Source organism: Saccostrea cucullata, unplaced genomic scaffold (genome assembly GCF_032062105.1).
Source record: "Saccostrea cucullata isolate Sc308-1 unplaced genomic scaffold, CSIRO_AGI_Scuc_v1 ctg586, whole genome shotgun sequence".
Lineage (NCBI taxonomy): Eukaryota > Metazoa > Mollusca > Bivalvia > Ostreida > Ostreidae > Saccostrea > Saccostrea cuccullata.
Window position 1 is genome coordinate 156832 of NW_026931374.1, and position 23734 is coordinate 180565.

Genomic DNA, 23734 nt, shown 5'->3' on the forward strand with positions numbered 1-23734 from the left:
CTTTATCCAGAAAAGAGTCAATAAATAACACAATTTCAAACCTTTTATTGAGGTAAAATTTTATTTTAAATGTATATAAATATAAATAATTTATGTACAAATAATAATTTACAACTGAGTTTTAAAAAAATGAATAAGAAATCTAATACCATGTAAAAAGCTAAATTATATTCAGGTATGACAGCTTAGTCTGAGGAATATTTTAAAATATCATTTTTCTTTTACAGTCTTCAACAAAAAGAAATTTAATTTTGATAGTTTCACTAGAATTTTCAAAAATGATGTTTCTTTTTATTTTAATGAGATTACAGTAGTGTTACTTTCTTTCCGCATATAAAACTCGATTAAAAAAAAAAAACATGTAAAAGTCTGAAAGCATTCAGGATTTACTCATGATTTTGAAAATTGAGTGTATTCTCACACATCCATAAAACTCTGATAGATATTTGATATAAATGCTGCTGTCTTTCATCAGAGGACCTTTGAATCAGTAAAAGTTACATGAAACAATAAAACACATATGAAAATTTTGTTCTAATTTTCTGACAAATTAAAACAGAACAAAACATTTTGAAGCATTTGTTTCAATTTTGCTAAATTTGCAAATTGTTATTGAAAATTTATAGAAAATACTTCGGAGAAATTTTTTTAGAGGTCATATTGCAGGATTCTAAATTCTTGAGAAATAAGATATAAGAAAAAATCCTTTTCATGTATAAATGTGTTTGGTGTTTGGCAGTAAAGGTTTTTGTTATCATTCACTCCAAAACAGCTGACAGTCGTTAGCAATAGACAGATGATCCATGATTACAACACTTAACACTCGGGAACGATTTGTGCTATCGAATTAATGGGACCCCCCCCCCCCCCCCCAAAAAAAAGAGAGCACAGGCCATGCAGTATCACAGTCGCAAATGGAAAAACAAAGATAAAATCCATAATATCAAATCTGGCTACTCCCAGGCCAAATCATCTTTTCGTAACGTGGTCTGTAATTTTTTCATGTCTTTTAACACATTTAATGACACCTCCCTGGCATTAGTAGGTTGTACGTGAACGACGCCCGCTGACCGGCCCCGAGTTTTTATCGTCGTGGTCACTTCCACTTCCCCGTTCTGGTGGCTGTATGCGTTTGCCGAGGCTGACCGTCGTTTAGACGGGTCCATCGTCTTCTTTTTCTTCTTCTTTTGATCTATCTAAATAAAGAACAGAAATATGCTTCACAGAGTTGTCTACCTTTGTATGCAAATTGAGGATTTTAAATTCAAAAGATATGTACGTGTATGAATGGAAGTTTAGGGTACAATTTACACAACAAAATGAACTAAACTGACATGGAAAAATTGTTAACAAACATGAGAATAACAAATGCATTCAGTCATTTCAGAGAAGTGTATTCATTGACACTGAGAGTAAGAAAAACACATAAGGTCAAGATCTAGTAAATGTAAGGTGCCTACAGATTTATCAATCTTGAGAAATAAATTCCTTTATTGATGCTTTACAACTTTAGCTTGGTCAAATAAGGTGTTTCGGGGCATAATTTGTAGATTAACAAGATGAAAATCTGTATTTTAAACTGTCATTTGAATGAAAAATTAAGAAAACAGTCATGAATATGGGAGTTTTTCTTATATTCAACAAAGGAAATGTATCCAGATTGCCTACAGTCTCTCAGAAAATGGTAATTAGTATGTTCATGGCCTCTTATTTAAATTAATATCAAATTTAATATAGGTATCCAGTTTACTTTTCATATGATTTCCGTTTGGATGTCATGAAAATACCCTATTTTCTGCATAATTCTGCTAAAGCCATAACACTACTGGACTTGAAATTCCCTGATATTCTGATTATTCTCTGAAAATATCTGATAGACTCTGTATTTTCACTGTAAATCACTGTACTTGCCTCTGTACAACACAGTACATTACAGTACATCACTGTACAGAATCACAGCATTTCCCAGCACCTCCCTGTACTTCACAGTACATTTCCTCTGTACATCACAGTACTCTACAGTACCTCCTAGTACACAGTCACTGTTTTCCACTGTACGTCACAGATTTTTGCTGTACAGATTACTGTACGTCACAGTACATTACTATTATTCCCTGTACACATATACTGTACATTACAGTACATCACAGTATTTCACAGTACACATAACTGTACATTACTGTACTGCACAGTTTTACACTGTCTTTTCCCCCATTGAGTTTTATTTAATAAAAAGTCTTAATTCTAGTAAATGTCTGAATTTGTAATAATTCTGTTATCAAAGTTTTGTTTTGTATTGATATTTTTCATCCTAAGTATTTCCGTGTAAGCATTTTGGAGGTTAAATTTCCAATATCACACCCGTTAAAAGAAAAAAAAAAGGCCAAGACAAGAGTTTGATTTAAAACGGCTTCTTTTTTTTTTTTTTTTTTAAATCCTTAATCAATATTTTTTTTCAGATGACTAAATATTTCATTTCTCTATGTTTCCGTGTACAGAGGACCAATATAATAAACCGAGAAATACCCCGTTACCTTTATGTTGAAATTTAGTTCTTTGAGTTTACTTAATTATCTAAATCCGCTGAAAATTTTATTTTCTGCTTTCTTTCTTTTGTAAATTAAAAACCAATAGCATTTACCTCTGCTCTAACTCTATTCACTTAAACTTATTAAGAAACAATTATGAATGCAGTGATCATGTACTAGATAAATTTCAATCATGTATAGTTATGTATTTTCCTCTTCTTTTTATTTTTTTTGTATCTAAACACACAATCAAATGTAACAAAAGTTTTTTTCCTCTCTTTCAAGATAATACGGTTTATTCCCATCTCGCCTTAACTGTAAAATTCCCGTTTCGCCTTTAAAGTAGTAAGCTCTTAGGTGAATTAAGGAAATGAAGATTTAATATATTCAGCATAAAGTATTTTTTTGGTATAACATGTATTATTTCATTCGCAGCATTCATAAATTGCCATTAATTATTAAATTAAAATTTTAAATGAATATATCATTTAATTTTTTTATATCAACCCAGTAATAATATTCACAAATACTAAAATTCCCATTTCGCCTAAGTATTTTTTTAATGAAGAAAAGACTAAAGGATCGTTTTGTTATTATATAATCCTAATTAATCTTACATAATCTGAAAAAATTAATTTAGCATTGTACAGCATCGTATGTACAATTGCTAGGGCATTTATAAAGTTTGTATTTTTTCACATGAACTGATAATGCACACATATATCTATAAATCTGAATTCTTAATAAATCATGATCTCAAGTTAAAATAAATTGAGTGATGTCAAACTGCACAAATATTAAGTGTAAATAAAATAAATTTACAGTTAAAAACGAACTTAGACTAAGTTATGTTCGTAAAAAAGCATTTTTCGTTGAGTCTACCTTAATCAATCTTAAATGATTTAAAATTTTTATTGATATGGTATGACTTATATATTAATAATTTTTTTTTTCAAGAATTACCTTCAAATTTTAAGTAGCAATCTTTCACTAATGACATTGCAATACTTCCTTCTATTCAAAAACATTCTTAGAACTATTATTAGGAAAATTATAAAAGAGTTGAGTTTAGTTAAATAACAAAATTTTTAAATGAAAAGTGTCAAGAAAGATTAAACTAGTACAGTTTAATAATTCTAAAATGTATTTATGAAAGATCCAGCTTAAATTCACTTCGAACAATAAATTGTAATATTTTAACAATTACTTTTTATTTATTTTTTTTTTTATTATAATTACACTTTACTTGAAACACGAGAGAGAGAGAGAAGATATTTTTTCGAATCCACGTGTCACTTCAATGTTGCGTAATATTGCATGTTTGTATATACATGTAGCCGGCCAGTGTCCATGGCGGCAGTGACACCTGTCGTCTTACTGTTCGGGGTACTTCCCGGCGCTACCGATAGTGTGTACACACTTTTGTTCGCAAACAAGCGATGCTACATGTAGATTTACCAATTTCTGAAATCTTTTTAACCTGACAAAAATACTCTCGAAAATTTGGTATCAAATAATTGTCGCAGACACTATTAAGATTACATGTACATTACATTCTGACTTAAATTAGCTAAGATAGAAACTACTTTTGACAGAAATTAAAAAAATATTTTCTAGCAACAGAATAAAAGTCAGTGTTAATGAACGATGATTACTAATATATGTTTCTCTGTTACTCGCGATTACATTTTTTATATTCAAAAATATTTACTCTGTCAGTCTAAATACTAGCTTATAGCACTATCATAGTGCCTTACAAATTTTAACAAGTCCCTTAATATATCTCTGTAAACCTAAAAAAAAATCTATTTTAGTTATTTTGTTTTTACGAATCAAACTTCATGCAATCTATCATCAATGAGAAATGTTGATATTTGACATTCCCTCCTTTGATATGATATTTTAAAAAGAATAAGAAAGAAAATAGAGATAAGGAAATCCAATTCCAATCATTGATATTGTCAAAAAATTTCATGCATCTTAAATAATGTCGCGTGATTGCCCCCCTCCCCCCGAAAAATAAAAACAATCAAGGTTTCCTTAAGTTTAAATATAAAATTCAACCGTGATCCCCTAAAATCAGTCATGGCACGTTTGAGTATAACAATGCAGAGATCTGATGGCACGAAACTGATGGCCCCGGGCAATTCACCGGCTTTAATTTGATAAAATATTATTTTTTCCTTTTGCATGCAAGACCCTTTGAGAACTTTAAATTCAATTAGTAAATGCTAAAATTACCAATGAATTATAACAAATTTACATTTAAACTGTGAAGCAATGAGGGATCTTTCTCGCTCCCGTGCCATCAGTTCCGTGCCATCAAATCCTTGCAATCGTGCCATGACGGACTACCAATGCACAAAGCTATAGGAAGTAATCAAAGTTACTTATTATTATGTCAACCAATATTCTGTTGTTGTTGATTATTTATTTGTTTGATTATTTTTCTTTATTATTATTTTGATCTATTACACGGCACATTACTCAGCAGTGGGGGACCTTTCTTGTTCGCTGATCTTAGGCCCCGTGTCTTCAGCTCCTCAGTAAACCGTTCTTCTCAAACATGTTCAATATACCAGGGGTATACAATATTTAATTGCCTAGTTTTTGTGAAAAAAATAAACAAATATATTCTACATTAAGGGATCATGTACTCGCACGCAGGGTCTGTGTCTGTCTGTAGCTCCTTAGCATATTTTTTTGCTCCGACGTGCGATACTGATTCTCTCAACACAAATTTAAAACATACACATAGAAATTATTTATTATTGTGATAATTTCATCCAAGAGTCTGAACTTATGGGTATTGTGATCTGGACGCATTTAAGGAAGAAAACATACCAAAAAAATCCTTATTAGGAAAGATAACCACTGCTGACAAACTGGAAAAACGGCTTCAATCAACAAAATATTTATTTACTAACAAATCGATAAAACTCAAATATTACATGCTACATGTATTACTTCATACAATATATTATATAATCCATTTTTTAAACGCGATTCTGAATGAATTTTTTTCTTGGAACTTACTTAAACGATATTATTTTCATTAAATGCCGTATTTACATCTTATATGCATCAACACCCCCCCCCCCCTCCCCAACTCCCCCATTTGAAGGACTTCCTATAAGGCCTATTTGATGTGGATGAACTTAATTCTGACTGCACATGTATCTCAAGTTTCCAATAACTTTTGACAAAATACTACTTTGTAATTACTTAATGTATGATTCATTATTGTTTATTGATGTATCCTCTATCTACTTTCTCACTCTTTCTCTGTGTGTTTTATTCTTATGATTTACCTGTATCTTACAAAATTCTATAATCAATTTCTCTCTGCACTTCTCTCTCTCTCTATCTCTCTCTCTCTCTGGGTTAATTCAATTTTTGTATACATGTACTTTTTTTCCTATTTTTATCAGTTTATACATTGTGTCTCTAGTACAATATCTATGTACTACAGTTTTTAATTCAAACATTTTTTTTCTATTTAAAAAGCATGAATTCTTTCTTCTTGATTGTCAAAAAAGTTATGGTTGTTGTTATGTATAGAGATTTGTGAAAATTCCACCTTGTTCTGAGTGGTTAGTTAGTTTGTATATTTGCAACTTACATCACTTGTGAGACGCGAGCCCAGAACAAAAGGCAATTAGGGTCTATTGTTAAACTGACCATAGCAAATAACATGTGATATACAAGAACTTACCTTGGTTCTACCCGAGTGCGTAAGCATGTGAAAGAAAAGGCGCGGATCAAGGATTTTTGATAGAAATTTATTATAATAGTTTACTTTTATCCGTATTTTCTCATGAAATTCTACAGGATACCTGGTACAGTTATAAAATATCCTGGCGTATTGTTTTTATGCGAGCTATTTAGATGTTATTTTATTAAATAAATTTATTGCAAACTTTGAAGAATATAAGCAAATAGGGGCTTAAAATGTTAGCATACGTGTCTATAAATAAAATGATATAACCCATATTGCACTTTTGTGTAACTATTTTATTTATATGCCGTAATGTGGAAAGGGTGCAGTTCTTTAAAAAAATATTAACGTCTTATGCTTTCGCTCTGAATATAGTATCAATACCCAATCAGTATTGGCTATAAATATCCATTGGATATTCCAAACAATAAAAATACGATTGTCTGTCTTTCAAAAAAAAAAAATTAACAAGTTGCATATTTTGGTAGCAAATACATTTATTCGTTGGTTGAACCCATCTGTCAGTAGCTGTGTATTTCCACAAAATATCAATGAAATTACGTAGCGTTTTTCAGTAAAAATCTGTAAGAGAGTGGCCATATTTATGGAAGAAAAAAATTCGTTTGATCCACCCATTCATTTCAAAATTCATGCATCTGGTTGACAGAGATCTTAATTTTCTTTCGAAAAAGTCTTTGTTAATAACCGATTACGGCTTTGATTAATCTACAGATAAAATGTGCATTAGTGAAAAGACTAGAATTTCTAACAACAACTAAAACCATCGGGTGAATTCCGTTGAATTAATGATTTTGGATATTTTCACTACAGTTGTACTTCAAAAGTATTTTCCAAGTTTAGCAACCAAAAAATTATGTTCTACCGTGCAGAATGGGAAAAATAGGTTGGAAATACAATATGGTCGAAAATAAGATACGAGACGATACAAAGTTTGTTGATAAAATACATGTAGTTATATTATTCAATTAAAAATTTCAACCAAATAAATGTTTTAATCTTGTCCAAAATAATTTGATGGCTTATCCGAGTTGTCTGAAATTTGTTCTTCAACCTTCACTTTTTCTCAGCCACATTTCTCACCTATCTCGATTTTATTTCCAAATGTCTGAATGCCGAATACTAATGTAGTATTCTGCATAACGTTATGGATTTACACATTGAGCATAATAATTATTACATATTTTTCCAACCATTTTGACCAGTGAAATATGTCTTTTATAACGGTGAATGCATTTCTTATACAATTATGCACGTAATTCGTTAATTATTAGCTAGGCTAAGAGTTTGCGTCATATTATACTGCAGATTTGGCTTGTACATCTGATCTTATTAAATACAAGTGTATATGAAGTGATTTTTCAGAGTAAAATAAAAGTTTACTTATTTAAGGTAGATGTCGTAATACATATCCACTAGTACCATATTGACATTTATTACCATTTAGATCCCCCTTTCTCCCATTGAACCTGGGTTGCATGGGCCAATGTGGACATTTTACTATCAAAAATTCACTAAATCTAATTAATTTTTTTTTTTCAAAATTAATTTTCTTTTGTTACTCTCAACTCAATTAATGACAGAAGAAACAAAAAGAGTAATCTTACACTCGATCTATTGTTTGCATTTTCCGACTCACAGTAAACCAAAATACAAAAATATATAGTACAATGCTGGTACTTTATTTTAGTTTTTTTTCATCTTTTCCAAATTAATCTTAGATAAATAATAATGTATTTTTTACTCTCCATATGGTCATGGAGTTGACACATATGATCAACTTCTACAATGTACAGCATTTACAGATGATGGTAGATATGCCTTAATAAAATACTAATTCTAAATTAAATAATCTTTCTTTGAAATCAAATATCTGGTAAATAAAAGAGAAGATATTTTGAAATCAAATATCTGGTAAATAAAAGAGAAGATATTTTTAATTTAATTGATCAGTCAATTCAAAACTTTAAGACTAGAGAAATCATGATTATTTAATATTATTATGATATTACGTATAATCAATAATTAGAATTTTTTTTTTCTTACTTTTTATACATGGCATTATTGTATTCTAAGCACACTTATCAGCGCAAAATTATCACTCTCAAAATAAATAATTTATTTACTAAGATTAAAATACCACCGTCTTTATCTAAACAATTAGTGAAGTTTAAAAAATGTAAAATTTAAGAACTACAGAAGTTTAACAAGTTTAAAAAAAATCACAGTATGGTTCAGTAATGTACAGTGTCAAACTGGGATGCGTACATTGAACTTCAGTGATGTACAGTGCCAGTCTGGGATGCGTGCAGTGATCAACAGTAGTGTACTGTGCTGTACAGAGATTGAGTACTGTACGCGTCTGTGATGTACAGTGTTGTACTGTGGAGGCGTACAATGAGAGACAGTGGTGTACTGTGCTGTACAGTGGGGACGTACAGTAATGTACAGGGATGTACAAAAAATAACAGTGAGTCTGTACTGTGATTTACCGAGGATTACAGTAGGTACAGGGAATTTGTACAGTGACTGTACAGTGCTTAAACAGAGAAAATCAGAACTTTAACAGTGGGTAACAGAGTTTATCAGAGATTTTTCAGAATATCAGGGAAATTTAAGTTCAGTAGTGTAAAGTACAGGAAAAAGAAAGTTGAAATTGATTATGATGTCATAATGGATCTAGCACCAAAAAAGTAGTCTCAAGTTATTTACTAGATCTTGACCAAAAGGATTTTGAACAATTTTGATATAATTAAAAGTTATGACTATATCAAAACCAAGAAATTGATAAATTTGTGGAAGCTAGAGCATTTTTTTTTCCTAATTATGAATCATATACAAAATTTGAAAATTTGTTTTTTATTTGCTTCTCTAGATCTTAGTCAGGCTTTGTTATTTTGCTTACTTTGTTTTCATGTCTGTATTTTGGAGATTTGCTGACTGACTGAGCTTACTTTATTTTGATGTCGCCGTATTTTAGAGATTTGCTGACTAGACTTACTTTATTTTGATGTCGCCGTATTTTAGAGATTTGCTGACTATACTTACTTTATTTTGATGTCGTCGTATTTTAGAGATTTGCTGACTATACTTACTTTATTTTGATGTCGACATATTTTAGAGATTTGCTGACTATATTTACTTTATTTTGATGTCGTCGTATTTTGGAGATTTGCTGACTATACTTACTTTATTTTGATGTCGTCGTATTTTGGAGATTTGCTGACTATACTTACTTTATTTTGATGTCGTCGTATTTTGGAGATTTGCTGACTCTTGCTCTCCATCCGCGTCACCAGTGCGTCGAGCTCTCTCTCCAGGTCCTCTCTGATCTGGGGGTCTGTGGCCTCACTGATCTCGTGGGACAGCTCCTGGTGCTCACTGAAACACAAAGGAAGAACTCAAAAATCTGTCTCAGCTACAGCGTGTACATGCACAACATCATTCCCTTATATGATTAATTAAGGGATAAAATAAGACACCGATTTACATCATCATGATAGTGTGAAATATTGTATGTCTTGCACGTAATATGCCATACATTATACATAACATCCATTTTAAGTCTTGTAGGTAGAAATAAAATCCACACTTACCAGCTCATCTGTCCAAACTCGTCCTGAAGCTGTAGTAGGAGCTCGGCGAGGTCTGTGTCGATACTCCCCGAGGAGGAGGATCCAGAGGACGGACTGGAGGATCTAGAGTGGTGGTCCATACCGTTACACAGCGCCATGTTGTGGGACTTCATCAGGGAGAGCACCCGCTGTACATTGGCCCCCACTGAGTGACTAGCTGTCAGGGACTGTAAATAGATATTTCAAGTTTTATTCCCAATTGTAATTTTTTATGATTAACAAGTCATTTTGCTTAAGAGTTTGCTAATGAGCATAAACATTAAAATTGTAAAATGCACTGTAGGGTGATTTTGACATTTAAATTAAAATTGTTTGTCCACTGACTTAGAAAAATTCTGAATTATTTATACAATGTACTTTCTACACATTTTGCAAAAAAAATTTACCTGACATGAAGTTTCTACTGTGACTTACTTTTCCTGCTACAAATGGGATGTCGGCAAGATTGAGTCTGTAATGCTTGCTGTGATCTGTGGGCGGGGCTGGCTTCTGTTTCTTATTTGCCGAGGCTTTCCGCCGTTTTTTCGTTTTCTTGGCTTTCTGTGTTAATCTGTCTATGCTCTCTGCATTCCGTAATATTCGAGCTGACTCTGCCATGGATTCTTGCTGTGATGTACAAAAGAAAAAAGTCAGCAATTGTGAATCATAATTCTTTCAACTGAGTGAAGATTTAAATAAAGCAAAACTTGTTTATTACAGACACAGATATGTGAATTCATGAATTTGCAAAGTTTTTTTAATCCCCAAATATATTATTTTTTGCAAATTCCTTAAACTGAATACAGATATAAAGAAAGACAGATATAGCAAAGTAATTTCACAGGTCCAAGTGACTTTGTTATAACCAAAAATTTGATATGTATATGCTGCCATACAAAACTTTGCACTTGTCTTTAATTTACCTAGAAGCTGTCAAGATCAAAGATATCAAGGCCATGTGAAAGGTGACTTACATACAAGTAATTTCATGACAAGAAGTGGATATTCTTCATCCCTGAAAATGAAATGACCTGCCTTATTTCTCTCTCAGTCATATAATTATATACTTACTTCTACAGTTTTGTCCTCCATTAATCTACGTCGATGTTTCTCTTCCTGCAGTTTCTCTTCCAATTCACGGATTTTGTTCTAAAAAATCATTAAAAAAAAAATTACAGTTGACTGTAAACATGGATAATGTGAAACAAAAGAGCAGATGAAAGCTTTCAGTTCATCTCAGAATTCATTAGTTTCATATGTATGAAGCTGTTAATGTATGAATTGTAAAAGTATGCATTTAAATCAACATATAGTTGTTCTTTCTTTTTGGTTTTTTCCTCTGTGTGTGTGTGTGTGTGTGTGTGTGTGGGGGGGGGGGGGGGGGGGGGGGGGTACCAAATCTAAAATTAACTGTATTGCTTACACTTCCAAGAACAATCATGAAAGCTAGCTGAATATTCAGACTAGTATGTACTACCATAACGTAGCTATTTTGGGTAACTCATGAAATAACAGTTCACTTTTGTTTACCCAGATAAGCCTGATACACTCAATTGTGTAAAGTCACACATGCCTGATAGTAAATGGTATGCAGAACAGCTGTGTAAAAAGGGTATTGTATCAAAACTCAGAAACCAAACCAGGCGGGATTTAAATGTAATGATTAGACACAAACTTCACAGCTATTTAAACTCCAAGTATGTTAGTGAGAGTAAACTAAACATAAAATTACTCAAAATTGGTTTTTTAAAATACTTCCACGATAATTAGCGTTGACAGAAGAGGACCCTTGACATTTAAATGAAAAAAAGGAAATTTTCTGCTCAATCATCAAGATCCTGTAAAACACATGTGTGGCCCTTTCTTTTTTTTAGACTGAATTATTTGTTTTTCCTTTTTAAAAATAAATTTAAGAACTTTTAAACTTCTTGCAATGTATCAAACAATAGCTAATTAGTGTGCACTTCAACACTTGAGGGATATGACACATGTGGAACAAAGATTTTCAGTTCTTATGAGCCAGTTAAACATGTCAAAGTTTGCATGCCCTAAAAAGTCCACCTACTATCCTAGATTTATATTGTTCATATTTCCTTCTTCAAATTAAAAAATATTGATAATAGTAACTTTATTCTACTTAAAATGTGTACCCAGCAAACCATTTCAGCACTGTTTAAATGTACATATTCTATTAATTTTTCAATAACATAAGTTTTCCTTCATTCAGAATTACTGCTAAATCACTCCCTGACTGAGAAAATTATCCTGTTCTGTACGGGTTTATTTGCAATGCATACATGATGAGTCAGGATTCTCCAATTCCATTATAACAGACAAAGCCATCCCATTCACTGAGAAGAATAACGGCTTCCTAACACATTGAAAAGCTGGAAGTGGGCTTTCATTCTCATTCTGAGATATTCATTTATTTTCTCGTCAGACAAATTATGAAATTTAAAATGACTCTCTGGGGCAAGCCCTATTATGAATGTTTTATAACGCCCATAAAAAATAAAATAAGCCATTGATTTTATTTGGCTTGGAATATCAATGCCTTCTCTGTATTTCAAATAGTTTGGTGCTGCTCATAAACTTTCCAATATTAAAAGTTTTATATCATTTTTATTATAGTGAAATTTATTATCTGGAAGTTTATTCTATACTTTGGTGAATGAACAATTTAAAGGGAAATTAGCAATAATAAAAAAATGGCATGCATGCATGTTTCGACATGCAAATTGCACATTGCAATTTGTGAAATAAAATAAAAATGGCTTCATATTAAATCACATTGAACTTTGCTAATTGAAATCAAATCTTTACACCAGAAACTTTGCAACTTTATGATGACAATAGGTGAAAAAACAGTAACCATGTTTATACAAATGCTCATTAGTTCTATTTTTCATGTTTCTTCAAAATGTCTATTGTTAAGCCTACATCTTCCTCTCAAATTTTAATTCCAATTTGTTAGTTAAACAACATTTGAGACATTTATTTAATTTTTAAATGAAGAAGTCCATGACAAGACCAGATTCTTACTCAGGGAAGTGTTTGAGATATTCTGCTCTCTCAATCTTATATCTAAATGAGTTTACAATGTCCCTAGACCTTACCTCTGACTGATTTTGAAATGTCTCCACACAACCCCTTACCTCTGAGAGAGTTTGAGATGCTGTGAGTCTGAGATGCTCCCGCTCCAGCTCCATCAGTTTTTCCCGCTGCCTGAGATATTCGGGGGAGGGGCCAGGCTGGGGTGAGGGCTGTATGACCTTGTCCACACGGTCGGTCACTGCGGCCTTGATCACCGCCTCCTGGCGGTCATTCTCAGCCGTCTGTACCATCCTTCTCATGTAGTCCAGCTGTTTCTCCAGGAGATGACTCCGTGTCTCAGCGGCCGTTAACTGGGTCTCAAGTTCTGTACAAATCAGAAAATTAATGTTTTATGCTATTGCTTAGTTTTCATAGAGTTTGTGAATTCAAGTACATTAGCCCAGTTAGTAGGTTACTAAGCCCAGTACAGCCTGGAACATGGAATCTTCAAGAGAATCTTAATCCAGTCAAATATAGTGACTTGTTTGGTACAATCAAATCTGACTCTGTATCAGACACAATTATTCATATTTACAAGCAAGCTAGCTTTATTTAATATGAAAGCTTTTACAAGTACTATAAAATCAAAGTCAAAATTAGGGTTCCATTTATTCACTTGACTAAAAAAAATAATTTTTTATACTGGAGTCTGATCAAGTCCTGTATAGAAAAGTTCCACATCTACTTAATCATGTTGATGAACGTAGGCTAAAATTATTCCATGAAAGTAAGAGTTACCAATGAAAGGATTTTTGAGTTGTACAAAGTCTGAGTCAGAAATCCTAAACATAGTAACTTTCAATCATGCGTGCAGGTGGTACCTTGAGTATTTTTGGACACGGTTGACTGGCCAGGCGAATTCTGTGGCTCCTTCTGTAAAATGTTTTTGTATTTCGTTGTCTCCGCCGCCAGAGATTTCAGATTGTTCTCGGCCGTACCTCGCTCCACTTCCAGTTTACGAATCTTTTCTTGGAGATTCTTTAGTGCTGATATCACAGCTGTAACAAGAAATAATAAACATTAAAGTCACTAAATTCACTCTCTGAATCTGTTCACTGAGGTATCATTATTTTAATAGGTTTATCGTCTTTATACAATTACTTGCAGCGCTTAGCTCACCTAAAATGTTCCAGTTAAGGAGACAGGGCATATAGCTGTTATTAATAAAATTATTATTTTCCTAGAATTTTATAATTTCTACCTGTTCTGTTGTTTTCTGGGAATGGTTTGACAGGTTTAGATGAATCAAAGCGATAATCGTCGTTGATGAAGGGCTTTGTGGGATATTCATGGTACGCTGTGGTGTTTGTCTCCTCCTGATTCCTGTATAGAGGGCGCTTCGTAGGGCTCTTCCCTCCCATAATGTGTGGCGAAAATGTCTGAAAGATAAAAATACCATTATTTCATCTTAAGTTTTAAAATACAATGTAAAATCTTTCACATGCATTAGACATGTTGTAGTTTGTTATTGTGACTTAAATGCACAATACTTTGTGGAACCTTGAAGCTGCTCTGAGCATGCAAGGTCTACTAGCTGATAGTAATACTTACTACAGAATTTTCAACTTTAAACAAGATATTGTCAATCATGTGAAGAACTTTGTACAAATTACTCATCACAATAAAATTATAAAGGCTCTCATAAGCTAAAATTGAAATTCCCCTTTTTTCGAAGTATAAGAATCCACATAGGCCTATAAAATAAATTCTGTCTAAGCCAAACTGCTTTGACATCTATAGAGTTCAAACATGTACATGTATTTACACGTGAATATATTATACTGTAACACTGCTCCGTGAAATACAAAGTGTCTCTATCCTATCTCAATGCATTCAAGAAAACTAAAGAAGTGTTATCTCACAAGTTTTGATTTTCTGTTGACTTGTCCACTTGAACAGAAGATAATATTATTGAGTTGACCCTTCAAGCCAATACATCTGGTGGATTCAAGCCCCATATTTCTATAGTGTTAGAATTATTCGGACACAAAAAATCAGAAACTTTAAGACATTGTAAGTGTTAGGAAGATCATACCTTAATCATACTGTATTCAGAAAAAAGAAGATTCAAAGAACTATTTCAGGAGTGTGTAAGCCAATACATTCTTCACAAGATAAAAAAATCCCAAATATTATCCAGATGTCTCCATTTCAATGAATTCTGTATAAATCATCCACAAGCAAATAATTTATAAAATCCCCAGCACAAATGTTTGCCACATGTCAACATCAAACATCATCCGAGAAAACAGATAAAGGTGTGATCCCTAAAGCTCCGTTATTGGTAAACACAAAGCATCAAATAGTCCGGGGTGTATAGTACGTAAACAATTAGGTCAATTTAACTTCTTATTTCAAAAATCTACTAACACTAAAGTCATGTCGAGCAATTTTAACTCAACAAGTTTTTGCATGTCGTTGACTGTAAAAAAAAGGATTGTGGGTGTTTATTGATATATATACTGTATATGGTTCTTGCCGTAATACCCATACACAACAAATTCTGATGGGGATTATGGTGAACTATAGAGAATCCGTTTTTCCAATCATGTGTAAAATATTCATGTCCAGACCATTATGATAAAAGAGGGTCTTTATCCCTGTTTAAAGGGATTTAGCAATATTGTTATTAAAAGGTTTGAATTTCACTACTGGTAAATGATTGCCTGTCACACATTAAAAATTGGAAATGAAATGGCAGCACTATTAGAGAAGTGAAAATCCAATGTCATGTTAAAGATTGAATATATTCCTTCAGGTGAATTCTTTTTAAACTATTAATGAAATGGAAATGTTCATAGACATGTAAGTTGTAAAGTGTCTAAAGTCTGTGTGCACTGTCCTGCATGATAGGATCAAAATTTAATCTTTTTTACAGCTAGAAGGATTTCAAAGGAAAATCAAACCAAACCAAATATGTCAAGACATCAAATTATAGTGTACCGGCATTAAACCAAGATTTCTGAACTTTTAAATTGAAGTCAGTCTCCATCTTTTTCGTAAACATTTCTACATGCATGCTTACAAAAATGAAAAATTGACTGATTTAATTAGTCATTTTTGATGGTCAACACAATAATGAATAAATAATACACTTTACCATGATGATGAAAACTTTCAATGTTCCTAACAGTTCCAGGAATACTGACGCAAGTCTCCAAAATGAACATATAATATGAATTTCATGCCTTTAGCAGAGGAATAGGCAAACAATTCGCCTTGAATTGGGAATCATTGAAATCGCACAATTACTTTCTCTATTGATGCCCCACATATTAGAATATCAAGTGCTCTACAGTCAGTAGTAAGAGTAAAAACGTCACTTTAGCCTCCTCTGTTCTTTAAAAATTGTCACCTACTTCTACAGTGCATGCATTGAAGGTATTTGAAGGGCAGAGTAAGAAATACTATTCATAACACTGTGGCTTTGATCTTCTTTTTAAACATTGAGGTTTATGGAATTCATTAAAGATATGTACACACAGAGTATTAGAAAAAGAAAAGCATATTAAGATTTATTAAATGTATTCAGAATGGCCTTTAGCTGAGAGGGCCGAGATTATTTGTACATATCACTGCAAGTAGTGGTACCGTTACGTAGTGAAAGTTGTGGAATACTCAAATTTTATACTACCTGCAAACTGTCCTGCAAGCTGCTTAGTGCTTAATAATTGTTTGAAGCAAAAAAAATTTAAAGATCTTCACCGAAGGAAAGCACTTCATCTCAATTATAAAAATCATCTTCATTTAGCACCTAAAGTTTTGTACTCTTTTGAGATTGGCATAGCAAAGGGAGGGGGGGGGCTTTAAGTTTGCAAGGTAAAAATTATTTTTTTTTAAGTTTGGAATCTCCAGGGCTAAATCAATGTAAAATACAGCCTAGCCCTGTCCTAAACTAAACACATATTGACCTAACCTTCCTCCTTCAAGGAAACTGTATTATTGCTATTAATCCACAAAAAACTACCTTTTTTTTAAACCACCCTATTCTAACACATTAATGTATTAACAACTTGACAATTTGACAACTGCCAATACCTAAAATCAATTACAGGACCTGTAGCTTAGATATAAATTACACTGAACAAACAGCCACCCTTCACTTTGTAAACAGAGCTGCACAGCCCTGCCTTATCTGATCTATGTCAGAGTGCAGCACTCCATCAACACCCCACAACAGCCTGGAGACTTCACCGGCCCCTAATGCTGCCTGTGTCCCTATTGTTGGAGTCAGATTTATATTTCTGTGGATAACAACAGGTGATAAAGGGTGGCTAAATATCAAGGAGGGATTGTGTAAGTTACACACACTCAGAAGTCACTGCATAGGGACAAGAAGAGAAAAGTCATGGCTGCATGTAGAAGACATAGTTTGTCTAAAAATATAATCAGGGTAGTTACATTCAAATATTATATATATGTGGTCATACTTAGAGGTTTGAAATAAATCAGCTATAACATTATAATATACATGATATACATGTTTATAAATGCACCAAATATTATTTGCAATAATCCAACTTTCAAGAAAAAATGCACTGTTTTAATTCATGTGGTGGTTAACACAATTTTTTCCAACATTTAAAACAAAATTTAATTTGCTTTTGAATAGGTGAGTGAAATAATCACTGCACGGGGCCCTTTCTCTCCCCATTTTGTCCAAAAGTTCTTCTGTTCCAATATTTCTGTATTTCTCATACTCTGAACCACTGTATATTAATATAAGCATAATGCTTATATATATGAACACATATTTGTACTGTGCTAAATTATAAAACACAAATTTTCTGCAAGAATTACATTGCTTTAATGGCTGAGAGAGTTCCAATATCTATACAACTATAACAATGATTTTTTTTTTCCATTAACCATGTTAACTATTAACATGATTAAGCATGGTAAGAATAGACTTGATGGGACTGCACTTGAATCAAATTCAAAGACAGTTAAATACTTTAAACAGATGTACTGAATCAGATAGCGTATTTCATAAACAATTAATTTGACAAGGCTGGGTGTAGGGTTTACACTAAATAATGGCATTTCTTAACTGCTGGAATTCAAAATAGGCACATTGCTTTACCATTGTTCTAATTTCATGAGCTTTAAGTGTACAATTAAGTTAAAAACCAATATTGTATGCAATCTGTATGCAAAATAGGCAATGAACAGAGACCAGAAAGTATTAAAATAGACTGAGCATTTTATTTTTAATGCATGCAGATCTCTCAACATCTTTTTTAGGGGTAAAAATTCTAGAATTTAAGAATTACTTTATTACCTGAACTTGTGTTGCCTCAACAAGATCCTTAATGGTGAAAACTGGCATTGTTATCCTTAAAATTTTTCAGAGCACTCAATTTTTTTTACTAATCAAATTAATTTCCTTTCAATAATTTAATCATATTCAGCATCTGTTCAAAGAAGAGGAAGAAGAACAATGCTATCAAAAACCAACTTAATCCAATAAAATGCATACAAAAAAAACAAATTAACAAACACTTTCTTTTTCCGTAATTAACACTCCTTAGGCAATGCACAAGCCAATTAATTTTTCCAATACGCCAATTTCAGCCTTAGTTGATAACAGCTGTATTGCCGATAACTCCCTGCTCGGTGTATATTGACAGTCCCAGCACTACCTGTTGACGGCCAGATTAACCGTTTACCTGTCGATTTCCTTACCTTACCGCCCCGCTGCCTGTTTGGTGACACCGTGATTTCAAATTTTTGTTGCCCGGCCCCTTTCACCTGAGATATTAAGTAATCCATTAGCTCGGCCATGATGGGTCTTTAATGTTCAATCTTGATGGTGTTTATTAAAAATTTGCTAATGCCTTTTAAAGTTCCGAGTTGTAATATAAACTGTATATTAACACTTTATTGATCTGATAATTGAAGAGTCTTGTTGTTGGGGGTATAGAAATGAAGTCTATGAAATGTGGAATATAATGGAAACCACCCCAGTTCTCTTTATCAGTGTGGTGTGAATGTCAAATAATATATCAAATTTCAGTTCAGGAATAATCACATCTGGAATCACAATTTAGTCCTCGGCATTAAGTTGAATTTAATCAAAATTCAATTTTAAACTGTACACCATTAATTATCAAGAAAATTTCAAAAACACTTCATATCACCACAAAAAAACTGAAAAGACAATGAATTGAAAAGAAATATCTTCAAAATCAGTCTTTTAACTTCCAGACATGCATACAAGTTGTTCAGACCAGTTACACAAAAATCCACAAGAGAGTAATACTAGCACAGACAAATAACGGCAATAAAATGTGCATATATCCTAACAGGTATTATGGAGCTTCGCTATGTCTGCAGTTAGATACACAAGTCTCAAAGCCGTATTCGGTGTTCTCCGGTACTGCTTTGAACCTGTAACCCATGATCCTTTTGTTTCCTGTGATATGAAAAAAACTTCAGATAAATCTAATCTACAAGCCGTGAATCAATAGTCAGTATTCTCAATGCAGGGCGTTAAACAAATTCAGCCTTATATCTACAGATCTTTCTTCTTTACAATTCCTTACACACCCCAAGTCATCAACTTTGATCTCCGTGCCAGATAAACTTTTTGGAATTGCTAATCTAATTTTTATACGGGCCCACTAATTACAATACATGCTAATCCAGGCAGTACCCCTGTTGTTTAACTTTAGATTATAGTCTTGGGATTTCTTAGACCCAGATTTTATGTTTGGTCAGTATATAGCTAAGATTACCAGCTTTTTAACCTGGGCTACTCCTGAACAGACCGTGGTGACTGTTATCCAGTCAGAATTAGGTGCAGTTGGTCCGGCATATTTCAGCATGTTTATATAAGGAGAAAAATCCTTTTGTTTTACAAATTAAATTCAAGTTTTAGCATGTCATTCCTTATTCAAACAAGGCATTAATTAAGATTCCCAGCTAATCAATTATTGACAAAATGACTAGAGCATTTTGATTTTCTACTCCAATGTCTTAAAACTTTGTTTTTGTACATGTTGTATGTGGTGATTATGACTTTCATCCTTTTTTCTTTTGCATTGTTTTGGGAGGGGGGGTCTTTTTTACAATCTTGACAATTCAGATATTCCTATATTATACTGTTTGAATTGCTCTACTTCTACAGATTTTTTAATTAAAAAAATAATATTGCAATAAAGTTTAGACTAGTTTTTGTATTTGACGTTAATTTTATTTCCCTAACGATTGGGAAATTTACACAAAACTGAGATAATTCCAGGATATTTTATATATGTGCAATTCACAGTTTGACCATTCTTGCTTGTGGCACATAAGTAATTATTGAATAATTATTCATGCTTAGACAAGGCAACCACCTGTGTTTGACTCTTTCATTTAATTTCCACCAAGCTTTAACATGGAGGAAGATTTATGACAGCTTTACATAACTACTGTCTCCTATCGCCAATCTCTTATCAGGTACACTGTATGTCAGAACAACAAAGAATCCCCGTCATAAAGTGGACTCAAGAGATTTGTCCAGCAAACTCTTACCAACAAATTAAACAGTTTTCATTTTAATTTCTGATAACGCCCTGGACTGTTTTCTTGCTGATCTGTTCCAATGTTTGCAGTGGGTTTACCTTAATATTAATATCCAAGGGTGTCATAAATTAAAATTTGAAATCGGACCTATCAAATCTCTTCCCCATAGTTGTTTTCTGAAGAATATTGGAATTTCTTGCAAACTTAACACTGCTTGTTATCACATACATCAGACCACTTTGCTTGCATTTTGGTTTTCAATTTTTTTATTCAATCAAAATTTTGCTTGTGAGAAAGGGGGTGAGAGCTTACAAATAAATGGGAAATGGGGCCTCGCAAAGCAATCCAATACTTTTCCTTTGATCATGTTGATATACATGCAACAATGTTAGTTTTGTCACCTACAACATTAAATTAGATACAGCATCCACATAAAATATTGGTCCTGACAGTCATCCAAAGAAAATACAAGTCAAATGAAGCATCCAAAAAATATAAGTCAGCTACAGCATTCAAACAATATGTAGGTTACATACAGCATCCAAAGAAAATTTAGGCTATGATCTGCAGCATCCAAAAAAAATTGTAGGTCAGATACAGCATCCAAAGAAATAAAGACTTGCTGCAGCACAAAAAAATATAGTTCAAATGCAGCATCCGAAAAATGAACATTAATAAGCATTCCTTGATGCAACATTCATTATAATGGAAGATTAGTCCAGGTAGGAATAGCAGGAATAAAGGTACTGTAAGTGTATTTTATTTGGCATGTACGATATTTGGCGGAAATTGATTTTTAAACAAGTTAGCGAATAGTTGAATTCGGGCTTTCTGAATGTGCTTTATATGAATATGTGAAAACTAAACATTTAGCGATATACTTGGTTTAGTGGATGATGCTTTCCGCAAAAGGTGCTAAATAGAATACACAGCCAAATATAAAGTACGTTTACAGTAACAAAATTGTGTATCATGACATATCATGACTTTCTTCCACAACATCACAAGAAATCAGGATATTTTTACACAGAATTTTTACTAAATTTTCAAATGAATTTTAAAACCACTGGATTCCACTGACGGCAAAGGAAAACTTAGGAAATGGGGGGGGGGGGGGGGGGTAGGGAGGCATGGGGTATCTGCGTGATTTCATAAATGAAATGCATCTTGCAGCTGTTTACAGTTTTATTACATGGTTTACCAGAAGTTAAATTCCTGCCTGCAGTAACAACAAAATCCCCCATTGTGGCATCACCATCAACTTAGATTTAATTGATGATATCGCTGCACAAATACATTGAAAGATTCAAGATGCCTCACTTTGCCTTTGAAAGGCTTTAAAAGACAATGTAATCAGTTGGTTTGATTGTGATACAATGGTGTCTGATGTTAAGTGATCATGGTGAAATGAGCACACTAGTGAAAATCAACTCTACAAAGAATCATACAAACATTGAAGTGAAATTTTTTTTAAAGTTATATAAAATTACCAATCATTGACAAAATTTACCGACTTATTCTGTTGAAGTCAAATTTAAAGAACAACAACTCTAAATATTGCAAAATCATAAACTTCTGGGTATTCCCCTTTGATGAAGTAAAAAAAGAAAAAAAATAAAAATCTTCTGGAATCAGCTTCAAGACAGAAAATAAACGGAAACAATTTAACATTCAAAATTAGTGAAGGAAACTGGTTTATTGCATGAAGTTGTCCAAAGTAAGGTATGTGTCTGATGCATGGTTAATTCAGTGATCATGGTGAAATGAGAACACTAGTGAAAATCAACTCTAAAAAGAATTATACAAACATTGAAGTGAAATTTGTTTAAAAGTTATATAAACTTTTTAAAAAAATTCATTGCTTAAAAAATACATTTCATTAATTTTTTTGTATTGACACTAGTAAAAATCACAGAATCTGATTTTTTTTTAATTACAAGGTATATTAAGCAAAAAAATAATAAAATAAAAATTTTTTTAAAACAATGACAATTTAATTTTTTTTTTCATTTTGCAAAATAACTTTTAAAACACTTTTCATTTCAAATTTTCCCTCATAGCATGATATAATTTTTTGTTAGTGAAAATAGGCCTATTATTTTTTTTTTATTTCTGAAAAAAAAAATTAAAATCTTCAGACACGGTCAATAACTCCACAGTTTAACAGTAAAATTATGTCTGTATTCACAGCATGAATTAATTATTTGGCAATAAAAAGATTTAAAATCGTCTGCAACATCTTTGGCATGACATCAAAAAGCTTTGCGTCTGGTTGTGCATAACTTGTACAACAATTTCATAACCGGAAGCATAAAATCTAGAGGAGTTCCAAAGCGAATTGGTCATTGGTAGTGAAACATGTGTCCTGCTGTTTCGTTTATTGCAGTGATTAACTCACCGATTCTATCATGGATTTTTTTAAAAATAGAAAACATACATGTATAAACTCAAAAAGGTTAGTTTTAATTAATTTGGTAGTTATTTTCAGTACAACCATTTTGAATTCTTTGAAATCATTGCAGAGAGGATTCACTCCATTTGCTACATTGCATTTATATGGGACATATTCTTACTGTCGTTAGGACTTATCCAGAGGAACAGTTAAATTATTGTAACAAATTTACCTAGCAGTAACATTTAGTCTGCTATATGAATTCCTTCTGAGTAAGAATTAGGACAGTTTTCTCCATTTCTGGGCAAGTTTCATAAAAGATATAATTTTATGATTTATTTATGCAATCATCAATGTGTAGGAGACAACAACTCGTCAAAATTAACAATCCAAATAATTCAACAATCAAGCTACACTAATGTCAAAGCAACTGGAGAGGAAATTCGAACTAGGAATTTAAAAAGATCGACATGAATGGACCTGACATGACTGTAATTTGCATCCCCAAAAATAGAACAAGGATAGACAATGCTGTTCTACCCTTATTGTTAAGCACTAACCGTATTGTACGAGTCTTCCATCCTGCTCTCTTGACGAAATAATCTTTTCTTTTAAGAAATAAAGCACACAACTTTGGATGTAAACAAATCAAACGGCCATCACAACATCCGGGAAACTCCCGCCGAACATTCAAAGAAAGCGGGCTTTTCATTGGTTCTCAAAAATAAATTTTCATTTTTTGATTTACCTCAGTTTATATACATTTTCAAGTAAATTTTTATAAAAAGTCACACATTTTTATCAAAGACTATTAAAAAAAATATTTATTTAAAATTATTTTAGCTTCCGGTCAAGACCGATA

The 23734-nt window shown here is 32.4% G+C and overlaps 1 protein-coding gene across 4 annotated transcripts; it reads right to left on the reverse strand.

The window, feature by feature from the left end:
- Positions 1–113: 113 nt before the first annotated feature.
- Positions 114–23555, reverse strand: LOC134232388 (centrosomal protein of 57 kDa-like). Of its 4 annotated transcripts, none has more exons than XM_062714334.1 (9): positions 18657–18917; positions 14173–14350; positions 13793–13969; positions 13034–13296; positions 10950–11027; positions 10314–10505; positions 9861–10066; positions 9501–9645; positions 114–1196 (listed from the first exon to the last, which is right to left on the reverse strand). In XM_062714334.1, exons 1-9 carry the CDS (start codon positions 18753–18755, stop codon positions 954–956), a joined length of 1581 nt encoding a protein of 526 aa, XP_062570318.1. In that variant the 5' UTR covers positions 18756–18917; the 3' UTR covers positions 114–953. The 4 variants fall into 4 exon arrangements, with proteins under 4 accessions (XP_062570318.1, XP_062570319.1, XP_062570321.1 ...); XM_062714335.1 differs by lacking the exon at positions 18657–18917 and adding an exon at positions 18253–18352 and having other exon boundaries at positions 115–1196; XM_062714337.1 differs by lacking the exon at positions 18657–18917 and adding an exon at positions 15007–15260 and having other exon boundaries at positions 116–1196.
- Positions 23556–23734: the final 179 nt, after the last annotated feature.